Raw genomic sequence first — 17532 nt, 5'->3', positions numbered from 1 at the left:
TACTTGACACAATGTAGCCTATATTTGAATTAGGTTTACCAAACTCTGAGCTCCTGAATTATTTTCTGATTGTTAAGAGAAATATTATTTAGAACATACGGAAGAAAGAGACAAAATGTAACACCTAGTCTTCCATAAATGACAAAAAAAAAAATCCCTTCGTAAGGTCATATGATAACTTTTAAGAAATTTTTAACTAATATAATACTCCATAGCTATCAAGATGAGTCCAACATTTATTTTTCTACTAAAAAGACATTAAGCATGTAACTCAGATAAGATATCCTTTGAAAGATTTTTAAATACTATGTGTCATCTACAAAAAAGATATAGAATTTTTCTTTTTAGGAAATTTGCTCAAGAAACCTAAGCAAGATAATAGATCCAGGACCCTCCCTTTTATTCATCAACATTGTGAATGAAAAATATTTGGACCTGCAACATCAGCAAAATAGGATTTTGCAGCCATCAAGCCACTACAGCCCCCTGACAGTGAGCTCTGAGTGAACTCAGGCTGGAGACAAATGGGCTGCCCACTGCCAAGCCCTGTCACCGCAGCCACCCCCATGGTGAACCCTGAGGGGACTCAGGATGGGACAGAACAAGATACTAGCCCTAGATAGCTGAGGTGCATATCAAAGGAATGATTTCAATGAGCCCAGATGCTTGTGTCTTCCCATACATAGAAAAGCACTAAATTCATTAACTTGAGACACTATCTGATTTTCTTTAATTAACAGTAATCTTTTGAAGTTTCAGCTGCCTCGTCTTTGCTGCAAAAACTCCTATATATGCTGGCTCCTCCCTTACCTCTTTGGAACAGTCTCTCAGAGCTATCTGAGCTGAGAGACTGCCTCTCCTCTTGGGCTTACGTCCTCATTTTGTACACATAATAAAACATAATTCTCAACATTTACCTTGTGCATTTTTTTTTCAGTCAACAACGTTTTGGTTAACAGTGTACAACTGACTCAATAATCACACAGCTGGTAATATTACAACTTTAGAGGTTTTTAGGTATTGAAGAGAATCAGTTGCCCCTATTTCCATATATAATTCAAAATAAAGACAGTACTGACTTCTAGTTTCTGGTAACCATGGGCTAAATTATTTGTGCTAATTCTCCTGCTGAAAACAATTAAAAATGCTAGATAAAATAATTTAAAACCTTCATAAAGGCATGAAAGGACTGGGAAGAGAGTGAGGAATTCCTAGGTCAAAAATAAAGGAAGAACAGAAACCCAGAGAAACAATGTAAGCCAGAGAACAGCAGAACTGCATCTTTGAAGTTCTGCCAAAGTAGAGTTCTACCCCCAACAAGAATATCTTTCAAAAACAAAGGAAAAAATTTGTTTTCCTTTTTCAAACAAAAACCAAGAGAATTTAAGCAGACCATCAGTAAATTCTGACGGTACTTCAGTCAGGATGAAAATGAAAAGTATGAGATCCACAAAGGAAAGAAAAACAAGGAAGCAGTAAATATGTGGGTAAATATAAATGAACATTGTTTCTCGGTTTTTTTGTTTAAGGAAATTATAATGTATTATGAGATTTAGACTGTTAAAGTACTTAGTGGCAAGAGGATATAAGTTGGGTAGAGAGGTAATTGGAGTGAAAGTCCTTGCACTGTTGCGAGGGAGAATACATTAATGAATCAACTATATAGTTTGATCAATTAGGTATGCCTGTTTTGAATTCCAGGGGACCACTAAAAGACCTGAAGCAGAAAAGTTCCACGTTGTACAATTAAACACTTTAATTCACCAGGAAGATTTAACTAATTTAAAATTTTAGGCACCTATGGGAACTCCCTGGCAGTCCAGTGGTTAGGGGTCTGCACTTTCACTGCAGGGGGCACGGGTTCGATCCCTGGTCAGGGAACTAAGATCCCGCTTGTCGCACGGTGTGACCAAATAAAACATAACTCTCAACGTTTAGGTTATGAATCATTTTTTAATTGACATACTTCTAACTTTCCAGATAATCTGGGGGGTTTTTGGCCATGTCGCGTGGCATGCAGGATCTTAGTTCCCTGACCAGGGATCAAGCCCGTGCGCCCCGCAATGGAAGCAGGGAGTCCTAACCCCTGGACCGCCAGGGAATTCCCCTGTTTTTAAAAGATACATGCAATAGCAAAAAAGAAAAAAAAAAAAAAAAAAGATGTACTTCAGAATAAGTCAAACAAACAACAAAAAATGTTAGAACTCTATAGAGAAAATTATAAAACTTTACTGAGGGCAATTAAAGAAGGGATATGTATACCACGTACATGGATTGTAAGATTCAGTACTTTAAAGACGTCAATTCATTCCAAACTGCTTTAGAGCTTCAATGCAATCCCAATCAAAATCCCAAAAGGTTATTTCTTCCTGAAACTTGACAACCTGCTTCTAATATTCATATAAAAATGCGAAGAGCCAAGAACTTAAGAGGAAAGACTTGCTCTACAAGATAGCAAGACTTTGTATAAAGTAATAGTAATGACGACTGTGAGGTATTGGTGCAGAAACACAAACAGACAAATGGAAAAGCATGGAGAGCTCAGAAACAAATGTGAACAATAGTACCGTGATATAAGTGGCACAATATTAAGGATAAACTTTTCAGTTGAGTCTGTGACAAATGAGTACCTAGTTGGAAAAAATAAATGAAATTGGACCATTACCTCACACCAGCCACAAAAATCAACTCTAAGTATATTAAAAACCTACTTCTAAAAAACAATATGTCTTTTATATAGAAAAATATCTTTATAACTTCAGACCAGGGAAGAATTTCCTAAATAAGAAAACTAGTGATTAATTATTAAGGAAAAGAGTGACAAAATTTAACTATTTTAAAATTGTTTCCTTTTCATGATAAGGAATACATGATAAAGAAATACAAGATAAATACATAATAAAGAAAATAAAAGGATATACAACAGAGGGAAAATATATTTGTAATGCTGAATATAACTAACAAGAGGACTATCTTTACAATATTTTTTAAAATTTGTACACAAATCAGTAAGAAAAAGACATCAACCCAACAGAAAAATGGGCAGAAGTCTTGAACAGTACTTCACAAAAGAGGATATCCAAATGGGCGCTAAAAAATGAAAAGGCACTCAACCTCATTAATAACCAGGGAAATGCAAATAAAACCCAAGAAGGTGTCATCACACACCCACCAGATCAGCACAATTTAAAATGACGATCATACCAAGGACTGGCAAGAACGAGGAGCAACAGGAATTTTCACGCACTTTTGTCAGGAGTGTGAACTGGCACAACCACTTGGGGGAAGAGTTTGCCGTTATCTACTCAGGTTCACAATATGCTCACCCTAGAAGTCAGCAGTTTCATTTCTTGATAAACTTCCCAAAGAAACATATGCATATGTGCTGTTTTAGACTGAATTGTGTCTGCACAAAATTCACGTTTTGAAGCCCTAGCCCCGAGGTGACTACATGTGGAGATAGGGACTTTAAGGAGGTAATTAAGGTTAAAAGCGGTAATAAGTGTGGGTCCTAATCCAATATAATCCTATGTCCTTATAATAAGAAGAAGAGGGATTTCCCTGGTGGCGCAGTGGTTAAGAATCCGCCTGCCAATGCAGGGGACATGGGTTCAATCCCTGCTCCGGGAAGATCCCACATACTGTGGAGCAACTAAGCCTGTGTGCCACAGCAACTGAGCCTGCACTCTAGAGCCTGTGAGCCACAACAATTGAGCCCATGTGCCACAACTACTGAAGCCCAGGCATGGGCAACCCATGCTCTGCAACAAGAGAAGACACCACAATGAGAAGCCTGCGCACTGCAACAAAGAATAGCCCACACTCACTGCAACTAGAGAAAGCCTACGCACAGCAATGAAGACCCAACACAGCCAATAAATTAATTATTTAATTTATTTATTTATTTATTTAAAAAAAAATAAGAAGAAGAGGAAGAGACACCAGGAGTGCATAGGCAGAGTAAAGGCCATGTGAAGTCTCAGTGAGAAGGCTGCTGTCTATATGCCAAAGAGAAAACTCTCATCAGAAACCAACCCTGTTGACACCTTGATCTTGGACTTCCTGCCTCCATAAGTGTGAGAAAATAAATTTCTGTTAAGCCACTTAGTCTGCGGTATTTTGTTATGGGAGCCTTAGCTGACTAATACATGTGCACCAAGATCCAACTATCAGTATGTTCAAAACAGTACTTTTATTTTTCTAGCACCCAAATTAGAAACTAGAAAAGTATAACATCAAACAGACTCACACATATACACGTTATCTCAAGGGGCTCAAGGAATGATGACAGGGGAAAAAGGAACAGTGTCCCCAAAACTGACCAGAGTGACCAAATTACCATAAACAGTAAAACAGATATATAAATTGATATATTTATACAATAAATATAAAAGAATACAGCTACACACAAGGTGGATGAATCTTACCAACATAATATTAAGTGAAAGAAGCAAGATACAAAAGAATATATAGAGTTTAATTTCCTTTATATAACATCCAAAAATAGGCAAAACTAAACTACATAATTCAAGGATACATACAAATTCAGAAAACTTACAAAGAAAGCAAGAAAACTATTACTACAAAAGTCAGAAGAGTGGGTAAGAAGGATTTTGTGATCCCATCTCATAACCTAGGTAATAATTACAAGGGTAATCATTCAACTACACATTCATGTATGATACCTTTTTTCTTATGTCTAGATCATATTTCATAATTGTTCAAAGTATTTAAAAATTACATCATAAACTAAGCATAAGCAAGCTCCAAAATATTCTGATTTTTCTTATGATGACTGGGTTAATACCTTTCCTATACTTCAATATTTTGTTTTTCTCTTTTTGTGGATGTCCCCAATTATTGATGCTGTGAGCACGGGCTTAGTCAACCTGATGAATAATCCAGAGCTAGATGCCAGCATTTTTCCAGGTCTTAGAGACATGGCAGTGAACAAACCATATGCGGTCCTCACTCTCAAGGAACTGCAGTCCAATGTAACCTCCCTAAATCCAAAAATGTCACCATGATCCCTTTAATACCACCTGTCGTATGGGATTGCTCTAGGAATTAAATATCCGGCCTCATGCATGACACCCAGCAACTGTTCAATAAAAGTTAGTTCCATTCCACATTCCCAGGAAGGAATGGAACGTCTCATATTTCTAGTTCCACCATGGGAAAAAAACTATGTCTACTAAATTGTATCTATTCTTCATTCTACTCACAGCTTTTGTCAATCCAAGCTAAAACTAAAAATTTAAAACAGGGATCAACAAACTGGGAAGGCCCAAGAGATAAATCTAACCCACCTTTTTTTATGCAAATAAAGTTTTATTAGAACACAACTACACCGATTTATTTACATATGTATCATCTACAGCTGCTTTCATGGTACAGAGCTGAATAGTTGCAACAGAGATGGTCTGGCCCACAAAGCCTAAGTATTTACTACCTGGTCCTTTATCAAATAAGCTTGCCAATTCCTGTTAGAAAGTTTTGCCATTTCAGAAGATACAGTATTTATTTCATATCCATTGATAAGCACACACTTTTACTATTATTATGTTACATTAGTGGACCACTGAATGACCTGAAATCTTTATTAAGAAGTTTCTACCCAGTGCCAGCAGGAAGCACAGTGTGAACAGAAATGGATCTGTACTCTAAAATCAATTTGTAATTCTATACTATTTTCACATCTTCCATCATATCTATATGTACTTTTCATCACATACCTTTATAGGAATTTTCTTGTCAAAATCAGGGAAGTGAATTATTTTATTTAGCTTGGACACATATAGTATCATTATGGTAACTGCCATCTAAAGAAAAGGGGAGAGAAAAACTTCAGCAAAATATCTGGAAAAACTATTTGAGGTGCAAACATCATAAGAAGAAAAGAGATTCACCAAAAAATATATATATATCTGAAAAATCCATTTTCTAGGTGCCCCCAAAATTATTATTCCTTGAAATATTAAAATTGTTTTTCTTGCCACTGTACAGATTGCATCAGAACTACAGGCGAAAAGTATAACATCAAATAGACTCACACATACACACGTTACCTCAAGGGGCTCAAGGAATGACCACAGAGGGAGAAAGGAACAGTGTCCCCAAAACTGACCCCAGAGTGACCACAGTCGGTGAGGCTGCTTGTTGATCCTGGACAATACTTTCCATGTACTGAGCATATGGTCACATTCGCCCAGAAAGTAAGTGTGGGGATGAAAGGAGGGGAGAAGGGAGGCAAACCACACATAAACATATTCTGTAAAGTATAATATTTCTATAACACAGAAGACAAACTAAGAGAAAAACAAATGTTAAAAGGGGTTTATTTTTCTCTCCAACCTAGCCAGTGCTACAAAAATATCTTGTTCAAATGCTATTAGTCTGGATTATACCAGGTATATCAGAAATACTCCAGATTATTATTATGAAATAAAAAGTTTTAACATCATCTTTCTATACAAATTTCAGAACTTACTTTTTTCCACATTAGGATGTAAAAATTTAAGGATTCCAACATGATTATCATCCTAAACCTTGAGCCTGAATGTACAAACTTAATACTTATGATAGATTTATATAACTCAAGACCACCCTGAATTATAACTGTAGTTTGTATTTATGACTTACTTTATAATTCCTAGAGAAATATACCAACACTTATTTAAAATACTCTGCAATTCAGACTTTTTAAATTTGGTCTGCTGGCTTCTTGCCCCACAAACTGCAAATCAGAAAGGTTTTTACCTTAATTGAGTACAAGCCAGTGAATTTATTTGCTTTGGGCATTACAAAGGGCATGTTACCACATATTATTGACCTTTTAAAGTACTTTTTTTTTTTAACATATTTTCACACTGAACCATAAAGATATATATTTTTTGACCCTAAGGAAAGATATTGTTTCCTCGTTATTTTTTTCTCCCAAAAATGATGTGCAAAGAATACCTTATTAGCAAAACATTTAACTAGAATAATGTTTAACCATATGATTCCAGATTCACAATTTAAAATTTAGTTAGCAGATACAATTTTTATAATTTTAAGTTTTTTTCTTTATACACTAAAGGAAAACGAAAACAAAAAATCTTTGGTGCTTGTTACCACTTGCTTACTAGAAATCACCAACATATGACCAAAAAGGTAAACAAGCCACAAATTAATATTAATGGAAAATTTCAGAAACAGCCAAATGGGATGTTTGAAAGTTTATCCAAGTTTATCCTTACACTTGAGAACAAACATCACAAACTTCAGGAAGGAAACTGCAAACGTTTTTTTGGCCCATAGCGAGTTTTATGAAAATATGAATCTGTTGCCACCATTTATAAATTGGGAGTTTTGGTATAAAAATTAGATTTCCCTGATTCCTAGTGGGCCTCACCTCATCTCCCTAACCTTTTTCTTCTCAGGCACAGTGGCTTAAACCGTGCACACTCATCGGTTACCCAGCAGACCTTAGAGGCTTTCAGTATGCTTCCCCCTTGCTTTAGAGTAATTAAATTCTATTAAGGAAGTTAAAATTAGTCATTTTTTCTACAAATACAACTGTTCCTAAATTGTTAAATGAAATAAAATGTGTGTCAATACTTCTTGTTGTTGCACCAAAAGTACCGTGGTCCTCTGCCAGCTAAACAAATTCGTAAACCACAGTCTTAAACAAAAGCACTTAAAATTTTCCTCATCAACTAAGAGGTGAATTTATTTATTTTTTCACTTACCTGTCCAATTCCAAGAACAATCGGTGATGGGAAACTACAAAGAATATAGAATAACAAATAATTTTAGCAACAAATTAAAAAATGTGAAGACAATATACAACACATAATGACAGGAATTATTAAAAAGTCAGACTTTTTTTTCAGTCTTAGTGAAAACATCAGAATTGTTCACTTCTCATTTGTTCATTTCTTTTCCATTTTTAAAACTGATCATTGCTAAATCTGGCAAACTTCTATTGCCCCTGGAGGCAGACTGTCATATTAACAAACACCACAATTGTATATGTAGAAAGCCAAAGTAATCTGGAGAGAAATTACTAGAATTAATAAATAACTTCAGCAAGGTTACTGGATACAAGATGAACATACGAAAAAAATCATTTCTATGTCTATATATCATAAAGACACAAAGACCATAAAAATTTTAAAGATATTCATTTATAATAGCACCCATAAAACATCAAATAACACTGACGGGGTATTTTATGGTAAGAAGGACTCATTTTTACTTTTTTAGGCACGAAATTATGTTGGGGTGGTATTTTCTTTTAAACAAAAAAGTCCTTATCTTTTAGAAATTCATATTGAAATGCATATGACAATATATTTTCAATTTGCTTCAAAATAATCTCAGGGGAAATGCTGGGATTGAGAGGAGTGATATAAATGAAACAAGATTTTGAAACGGGACGGCTACATGGGGATTCATCACCCCTGTGGTCCCCAACCTGGCTGGCACCAGGGACTGGTTTCCTGGAAGAGAGGTTTTCCAGGGACACAGGAGGGGGTGTTATGGTTCAGGCGGTAACGTGGGCATGGGCGCAGCTGGGGAAGCGTCACTCATTAACCTGCTGCTCACCTCCTGCTGCACAGCCCAACTCCTAACAGGCCCGGGGGGCTGGGGACCCCTGCATTATACTGTTTTCCTTTCTGCAAAATAACATACTCAGGTACAAATCTAATAAAAAATTTCCAAGAAATTCCTCTATATAGAAAACTATAAATCAATATTTTAAAAATTAAAGAAGCCCTGAGTAAAGTTCATGGGTTAGTTATTGTAGTTCATGTATCAATATTGTCGTTAATCATCATCTACAAACTGATCTCTAAAATCAAATCTCTGTAAAAACAGAAGCAGGTATTTTGTAGAAACTGACAAACTGATCCTAAAACTGAACAGAAAGGCAAAAAGCAAACATGATCCAATATCATCCTGGAGAAAAACAAAGTTGGAGGAATGACTCGACAGGATGCCAGGATTCTCTCTCTCTCTCTCTCTCACTCTCTCTTTTATAGGGATCCCAGTTCCCCGACCAGGGATTGAACCCATGCCCCGTAGTGGAAGCATGGAGCCCTAACCACTGGACTGCCAGGGAATTCCCTGGGATTCATTTTAAAGTTACAATAAATGAGAGTGTGGTATTTGCACAATGATAGTCTAACAGGACAATGCAAGAGAACAGAGATGGGGACAGATACACACCTATATGGAGACCTGATTCATAACAAAGATGACCATGCAGAGCAGTAGGGGAAAGATGGTCTTTTAACAAATGGCACTAGGTAACTGGATACAGAATCTTAACCCCTACCCCATACAGTACTTAACAAGGCAGCACATCACTTCACTGGGCTTACTCATTGTCCATCCCTTCACTGGCTCCCGGTCATTCTCTCAGGTCACAAAAAGGGGGAATATATCCCAAAAAACCACCACCACCACCAACCACAACAACACCTCAGCCCTCAATCTGTATGTGAGAGGGAAACATATCTATTTCAGATAGGGTTAAAAAAGAATAAAGAACCAACCCACCTTATCAGAGAAAATCAAGTGACTGTCTGGACAGCACCACCAAAAGAATAAATTGAACTCTAGTGTATGCCAGAAGTGCCACCCAGACACCCCCTTCTGGACTGATGCACTCATTCCGCAGTTGCCCAAGAGCATCCTCAGCTAAAGAAAGCTGCCTTGCCAATAGCACCCCCACTCTCTGAGAGTAGCCTGTGTTCCAAGTCTGTGTGTCTATACAGGGGTATAAAGGCCAGGGCCCCTCACCCCAATGCAAGACGACTCTGTAGAGCCCTTCCAGCTCCAAGGCCCTGAGATCAGGCTTTGCTGCGATGAAGTACAGCCCAGCTTCTCCCTCTACCAGCTTCTCACTGTCCCTTACTCCCCAAGAGGAGTGGGTCCCAAGAGATTTGCCCAGTATACTTCCCCTGCATCTGAGAGTCTCCTTGCATGGGAATACAACCTGCAACATCAAGCAAAATAATAAGACCACAACATAAACAAACAGTAAAACAACAACGAAAGGCTTAAAGAAAGAAGACAGAGCTCAGCTAGAAGAGAATATAACACATGGAGAGAAGGCACCCTTTATAAGTGCTTCCAGCTACAGAACACCTTAATAAAAAGATATCAATAAAACACAAGCTCAAAATGGAGATAACAAAGCAATCAAGTGAGATGAAAAAGGAACCTACAGATCTAAGGAAACCAACTGAGGAGCAAAACAACATAACTGCCACATGAATCACTTAGAAATAACAAGAAACTAAATGGCCACTGCTGAAAACTGAATTACCAAGATGAGGTAATCACAGTGAATGAGCAGGAAAAAGACAAGCTCTCAGAAACAGATATAGAAGATAGATACCACCAGAGAGGGCTAATTGCTGTGCTGTGTTCTCTCAATAAAGAGAGAAAATGATTCAAAGATAAAAGGCAAATTTGTTTCCTTGACATGAGGAAAATAAGTAAACTCTCTAGATCTAAAAGCACACTTGTTGCAGAAAAAGCTGTTAAGAATATTCAACATGATTAATACAGCAGCCATGAACTCTCCATAAAACTACTACCATACAACAGAATCCACCAATTAGGAGTCAAATCAAAATAATGAACTCTGGAATGGAGACACTGTGATAAAAGGGTGCTGACTACTGTATCCATTTAATAGAGAACAGATTCAAACAACTGTGGGGTTATAATTACACAACAGGATGCTACACTATAAAAGAAGAGATGGAGGGGAGGGAAGATGGGAAGACGTATACAAGTGTCATCATTCATAGCAGAGAAGCCATACGTACCGTACTATCAAAAATTGAAGAAATATAGATTTGAGTCAACAATTCTTTTTGTTGAACTCTAATTTCTCTTTTCTCCATTCAATTCAGTTAAAACTACATTTCATACATACATGCAATTTGCACTCCTCACCTTAAGTAAGCCTTCAAATACAGCCAGCATGACTAATGGTGGCACAACCCCTCAAATGATGCAAGTTGAAGTTTACAGGGTCAACTATAGTCTTGCCAAAAAAATGTTTAATCTGAATGTAATCAAGCCTTTAGATCTAACTTTCAGTTAAAAAAAAGCAGAATAAGTTAAGTGAGACCTCAAAAAATAAATCAGACAATTCATAATATGGGACACTTTACAACACACCTGGCCCAGGCTTTTCTTTTTTTTTTTTTCTTCAATTTTTTTTATTTATTTATTTATTATTTTTTGGGGGGGTACACCAAGTTCAATCATCTGTTTTTATACACATATCCCCATATTCCCTCCCTCCCTCAACCCCCCCCCCTCGAGTCCCCCCCACCCTCCTCGTCCCAGTCCTCTAAGGCATCTTCCATCCTTGAGTTGGACTCCCTTTGTTATACAACAACTTCCCACTGGCTATCTATTTAACAGTTGGTAGTATATATATGTCTGTGCTACTCTCTCGCTTCGTCTCAGCTTCCCCTTCACCCCCCGCCTCCCCCCCAAACCTCGAGTTCTCCAGTCCATTCTCTGCATCTGCGTCCTTGTTGGCCCAGGCTTTTCAAAGTCAATATTAGGCGGAAGAGATGGAATGGGGGACTTTTCTGGATTAAAATAAACTAAAAAGACATGACTGTATGCATTGCATGCAGCTTGACTGGATCTTTTTTTTTTTAAGCTCTTTATTGGAGTATGATTGCTTGACACTGTTGTGCCAGTTTCTGCTGTACAACAAAGTGAATCAGCTGTATTTATATATATATCCCCATATCCCCTCCCTCCCACAGCTCCTTCCCACCCTCCCTATCCCACCCCTCTAAGTCATCACAAAAGCTTGATTGTATCTTGATTCAAATGTTTAAAACAACCATAAAAACATTTTGGGGACAATTGGGATGATTATAGATTTGTTATTATATTATTTTAGGAAATTATTAAGTCTGTTATGAGCAAAACTGATACTATGTAGGAGAATATGCATATTTCAGAAGAGGTATGTTGCAATATACCAGAGTGTAGAGTCATGCTGTATGTAGCTCATAGTCAATGGTTCAGAAGAAATGCAAATATAGCAAAATTTAATAATTGAACCTCAGTGGTATGTGTATGGGTGTTCATTGTACTTTGTTTTCCACTCTTCTGTGTGCTTGCAACTTTTCACAATAAAAAGTGGTGGAGGGACTTAAGTGATCCTCAAAAAATCAAATAATTAAATGAAAGCCAAAGGAGTAAATAAGTAGTATCTATAATATATACTTTATATAAAAAGGAATTCAATCTGTGAATCTTTCTCCAATCCATTCATCTATCAAAAAGGTTGTCTGAAGTTATTGCCTAATGTCAATTACAGTAATTTTTAAAAATTTACCCTGATATTTTTCTTTTGCTTGAATTCTTTACAGTGATCACACAGAACGACTTTTCTTTAAAAATTATTTCACAATATTGATTCTAGGTAGTGGGACTATAGATAATTATTACTGTCTTCTGTGTACATTTCTGTATTTAAATAACCCCCAATTTTTTCACTGAATTATTTTAGGAGTGATTGCAAGGAAGTGAAGGCAGTATGTGCACACAACACTTTGAAGAGTCTGACTCTGAAAGGAATAGAGAGATGAGCACCCATGTGGATCTAGGGAGGGCTATTTTTGCTTGAGAAACCGAAACATGTTTTAAACTCATAGACAGAGGTTGCTGACGCAGAATAGAGGAGGATAATGAAAGGAGGGGACGTCCAGAAGTAGGGAGCTGGACCTTCCAGAGGAACAAAATGCTCCCTCCATCTTAGCAGGAAGGGGACCTCATCTGACGGTTTCTATTTCCTCCATGAAGTATCAGAGGATGGGGCTGTGGGAGGTTTCTGGGTAAAAGAGAAAGATGGAAGGAGTCATTTCTGAGACATGGAAAGCAAGCCCGCAGCAGAAACTAGCAGGTGGTAGTAGAGCCGGTTAAAGTTTGCGATCATCAATTTAAAGTCAACGCAACCAGCCCGGAAGTCGTTTTTCTCCCAGGACAGTCAAAGCTGCTCAGTGCTGAAGGAAGGACTCAGAGCGTAGGCTGTGCGGGACAAGGCGGGAGCTGGAAAGGAGTCGTGTGGCTTCCAGCGCGGGCACTCCCCTCTGGACCAGGAGGGAAGGGATGCCTGGAGGGCAGATGTGGCAGAAATGAGCTGGGTTGCAGCGCAGAGCATGGACATCCTGCACGGGGGCCGGAGTGGCTGGCAGAGTCACGCTGACCGCACAGCCCTGGGAGTGACCACGGAATGTGACACAACACAGGCTGTGATGCTTTCAGCGCATGTATCCTGAAGTCCTAAAGGCTTGCGCGAGTCTGGGTGGAAAAGAAGACCAGGATTCCACTAAATGAGCCTCAGAAGCTCAGAAGCCATTGCAGAGAGGGCAGAAAGAGTGCTAAGTCTGGACTCTTCACAAAGCAGGGGCAGTGGAGAGCTACAAGGACTCAACCCCATCTCCTGGCCACACCGCGTCTCCTGGCCACACCAGGATCCAGCTCCTCCCCAGGGGCTGAATGGAGCATCCTCTTCAGGAGAGAGCTGGTTTTCATCACAGTAAGAGAAAATTAGGAGTTGTTTTTGTTCTTTAATACAGACTTCCAGTTCCCACCACTGGAGACTCTGATTCAATAGCTTTAAAAAAACAAACAAACAAGAAAGCAAAAACAAAAAAACAACTCTCCACGTGATTCACATTACCAAGCAAGTTTGGAAACCACTGTGTTAAATGATCCCAAAGCCCTGAATTGCATAGACACACAGCAAATACTAAGCAAACACTTGTTGAACTGAATACAACTAAGCTTATATTTTTTAAGTATCATTAGTAAATTCTCAAATGTCATAGAGAATAGTACTAAAATAGCAACAAAAAAACAACTCCAGACTGCCTGCACAACCCTCATGAATGTGATTCTGAAGAACCACTAGTGTCACCAAGTGACCTCAGACTCTTGCTTCTCCCTCTCACCCCAACAGGGTCTGACAGTCCAAGTCCTTCAAAGGCTCTTTCTGCCCAACCAGGTAAATTTAGCATCTCAACAACCTAAAACTAACAAATAACTACGACCAACCCATCAGTCTTGTACCCCAACCAGACACAATCCACTCAAACTGGAAGAGAAAAAAACATCCCCTGAATTACATTCCCATAATCCTGCAAATTAGGTTAACTATAAAAAGGTCCTTCCTTCTATCCTACAGCACAACATTCTATCCTAAAATAGCTAATGCTTGGATCATATTTCTATGGTTCATTGTTATAACCAAATCACCCTAACCCTCTTCCCCTCAAAAAAATGCTCCTTAAGCATTTTGAGATGAGAGAATAAACAATGTTTTTTGAACAGGGCCCTCCAACTATATATTACATTCCGGAAATGTGAAACATTTACATACAAGGGGCTTTGCCTTGCTGAGACAAAAACTCAGTTTCCTCCTTCAATCATGGAACTCAAAATTTTAAAGATGGAGAGACTAGAGCATGAGATGTCTCATATAAATTCTTTCTGGTTGGATACTGTCCTTCCTCTTCCAAGCATTTGACCAGTGTTTACTGGTCCCTGCTTCCAACAAGAAGAAACATGTTTGTGGAGGCACTGACTGTTGTGGTCAGTGAGCACACTGCTCAGGCAAGAGCAGAAAGTAGAGGCTTATCTTCAAACTCCAACTGACATACTGTCAATCACTCCCCAAAAGCCCATTAATAGCATTCTCTTGTTTTTTATGGTAGGTGTTTAAGATTTCTTTTTCTTTCATTTGCTTGCACTGGATACTTAATGATCCAGTTTACATATGCATTCTCTAATTTCTTTGAGGCAGGGTTTGTGTTTCCCTTGGACACCAGCAAGCATGCTGCAACACACTAACAGACCTTGTAAAGAATATCATAGCCCTAGGGACACCAGAAAATATCCCAAATCCATCCCTTCCCTCCATAACCACTACTACCCTCCACTCCAGTCCAAGCCACCACTTAAAATTATCTAGAGTATTGCAATCAATTCCTAGCTCCTCTCCTTGCTTCCAATACCATCAGTTCTCCACCCAACCAAGAGCCAAAGAAATCTTGTTAATCATACAAATGTCATGTCACTACCCATGCTAAAACTGTCCAGGGACTTCGTATTGCATTTAGACTAAGATGAAAACTATTTATCATGGTCTCCCCGGTCCCCCAATATCTGCTCTCAACATAGCAGCTAGAGTGAGTTAGACTATGTTACTCCTTTGGTTGACACCTTCCAGAAGCTCCCTCAGAGCTTCCACAGTGGCCACAGAGGCCCTACACAACCTAGAAATCCATTACCCTGGGACCCCATCTAGTACCATTCCCATCTAAACTCCTTACTCTTCCATGCTGGAATGTTCTTCCCCCATCTCCCTCACCTGACTCATGTCTTGGCTCAAATGTCACCTTAATGAGGCTTTGCTGATCACACTGAGACTGAAAACTCTTCCCCATGCCCACAGTCTATTAACTCCCTTTCCTTATTTTTCACTTCTGACTGCACAGGTGCATTCGACTTAATATAAATTCTACCAGTTTATTTATTGATCCACTAGAAAGCTCTGGAAAATGGATGTATGCTCCAGGAAAATGGATGTATGCCCCATGACATTTGGAATTTTGATCTGCTTTGTTCACTTCTGTATCCCAAATGCCTAGAACAGTGCCTGGCATATAATAGGGGCTTAATAAATATCATTGAATGAATGAAGGCCTTTCCTGCCTACCTCCACATTGTCTCTCCTACCTTCTGCCACTTGCTCATTCAGTTCTAGCCAGAATGACCTTCTCTCTGTTCCTCCGGCAGGCCAAGTTCATGCCCATTTCAGCACATTTTCTTCTGTGTGGAATGCTCTAGCACCAACCACTCCACCCCAGGCACTCTCCTAGCATACCTGAAATCACCTTGCTTACTCATGAGCCCACTTGTTTATTTTCTGTCTCTACTGCTGATATGGAATCTCCACAGCAGGAGCTTTGTGTTTTTCACAGCTGCCTCCCTGGTGCCAGTGATGGGCTTGGCACATAGTAGGTACCTGGTAAATATCTGTTAGTGGTGGAAGCAGCCAAGCTCAGGTAGGTCTCAGCTTTTGCAAGTATAAAATAAAAAGTCTGAAGATACTCTTGAGGTCTCTTTGGGCTCTTTATAAAATTCTGATTTTACATTCTTGCATCACAGTGTAGTTTACAAGGAGCCCTCACTTCTGACAGCTCGTGCAGAGCTCTGGGAGGTAATTTACAGAGTTGTAATTATCCAGCTTTTGCATCTGAAAAAACTGCCGACTCTGAGACTGGCGCAAGAGACACAGCTATTAAATGGTGGAGATGGGCCTAAATTCACAGCGCGTTCAATGCCTATACAACGAAAGCGGAATTAAACAGGATTTTCTAGTCTTTACAAATAGGTTCAAGGAATCACAAATTTACAGGTTTACTGCACACTCATCCAGAAAAGTATAGAATATGAATTTTCCCATGAACATGCTGGTAATTTGAGAATGAATGATTAAACAATGCAAATAAACTTATCCACTCAGGACTCTTCTGATGGTTGAACACCTAGATTTGTATGAAGAGTAGTTCACATGTGAAGAACACATTTAGATCACTTGTTTCAGCTCTCGTGCTTGTGAGAGCACCGGGAGGGAGCCCTACAAGCGCTGCTGCGCGGAATGTCCTGCAGCAGTAAGTGGCGGTGAGGTGTGCCCGCGCTTAGAACGACTTTGCTAGGCTGTCGTTTGGTTTTCAGCACCCTGCGAAGGTCCCGACCCTGCGAAAACGTGGTTCCTGTGCCGGGCACACAGCCGCCCACGCTGGCACGGGAGTCAGCGGTGCCACTCCCGCCTCGCTCTTCCCGCCCGCCCGTTGACCCCGGCGCGGCCAAAGTGCACCGAGGGCAGGGGCAGCCCCGCCGCTCTCCCCCGCCGGGGGACCTCCAGGGTCCGGCCGGCTCCCGCCGGGCAGCGCGGCGCCGGAGCGGGAAGGTCCCGGGGCAGGTCGCCGCGGAGCAGCCGGGCGCCCCTGCGGACCCCGCCCGGACCTCTGGCGCCCGCCTCACCGGTAGGTGGTCAGCAGCGCCTTGTTGACCAGCACGAGGAGGAAGGAGCAGGTCCCGTAGAAGAGTGCCGACAGTAGCCTGGCCAGCCGGGAGGGCAGCCGCGCGGAGGCGGGGTCCGCACCCGCGCCCTCGGCCTGGCCGCCGGCCGTCATGTCCCGCGGCCGCCCGTCTCGGCCGCCCTGGACCCGCGCCGCCCCAGTTCCGTCCCCGCCCCCGGCGGGCGCGGAGGGCGCGGCCGAAACAGGAAGGGCCGCGGCGGGAACCCCACGCGGCCGAGCGCCCCAAAGCCGCCGGCGCGGGGGAAGCGTGTTCCGCTGGAGGTCGTCCTCTAAAGCACCACCCTCTGCCTCAGTCTAAAAGGAGAACAGAAACGGGTTTGGGAGAGTTTAAAAACCCTACCTTCCTCCAAACGGCTGCCTTGCGGAGAAACGTTAAGACAGGGTT

At 40.2% G+C, this 17532-nt stretch overlaps 1 protein-coding gene across 3 annotated transcripts in view; it reads right to left on the bottom strand.

Annotated features, from left to right (window-relative positions):
* SLC35D2 (solute carrier family 35 member D2) overlaps positions 1–17284 on the bottom strand; it is a 47429-nt gene extending 30145 nt beyond the window's left edge. For all 3 annotated transcript variants that reach the window (XM_057724817.1, XM_057724818.1, XM_057724819.1), the window contains exons 1-3: positions 17089–17284; positions 7734–7767; positions 5736–5822 (exon numbers count right to left, since the gene is read on the bottom strand). In XM_057724817.1, the coding sequence (XP_057580800.1) occupies positions 5736–5822; positions 7734–7767; positions 17089–17240 (273 nt within the window). In that variant the 5' untranslated portion in view covers positions 17241–17284. The remainder of the gene's footprint in view (positions 1–5735; positions 5823–7733; positions 7768–17088) is intronic.
* Between the last annotated feature and the right edge of the window lie 248 nt (positions 17285–17532).

This window comes from Hippopotamus amphibius, chromosome 2 (genome assembly GCF_030028045.1).
Source record: "Hippopotamus amphibius kiboko isolate mHipAmp2 chromosome 2, mHipAmp2.hap2, whole genome shotgun sequence".
In the NCBI taxonomy this organism is placed as follows: Eukaryota; Metazoa; Chordata; class Mammalia; order Artiodactyla; family Hippopotamidae; genus Hippopotamus; species Hippopotamus amphibius.
Note: the sequence above shows the minus strand (reverse complement) of the source record. Positions and strands in the feature narration are given on the sequence as shown.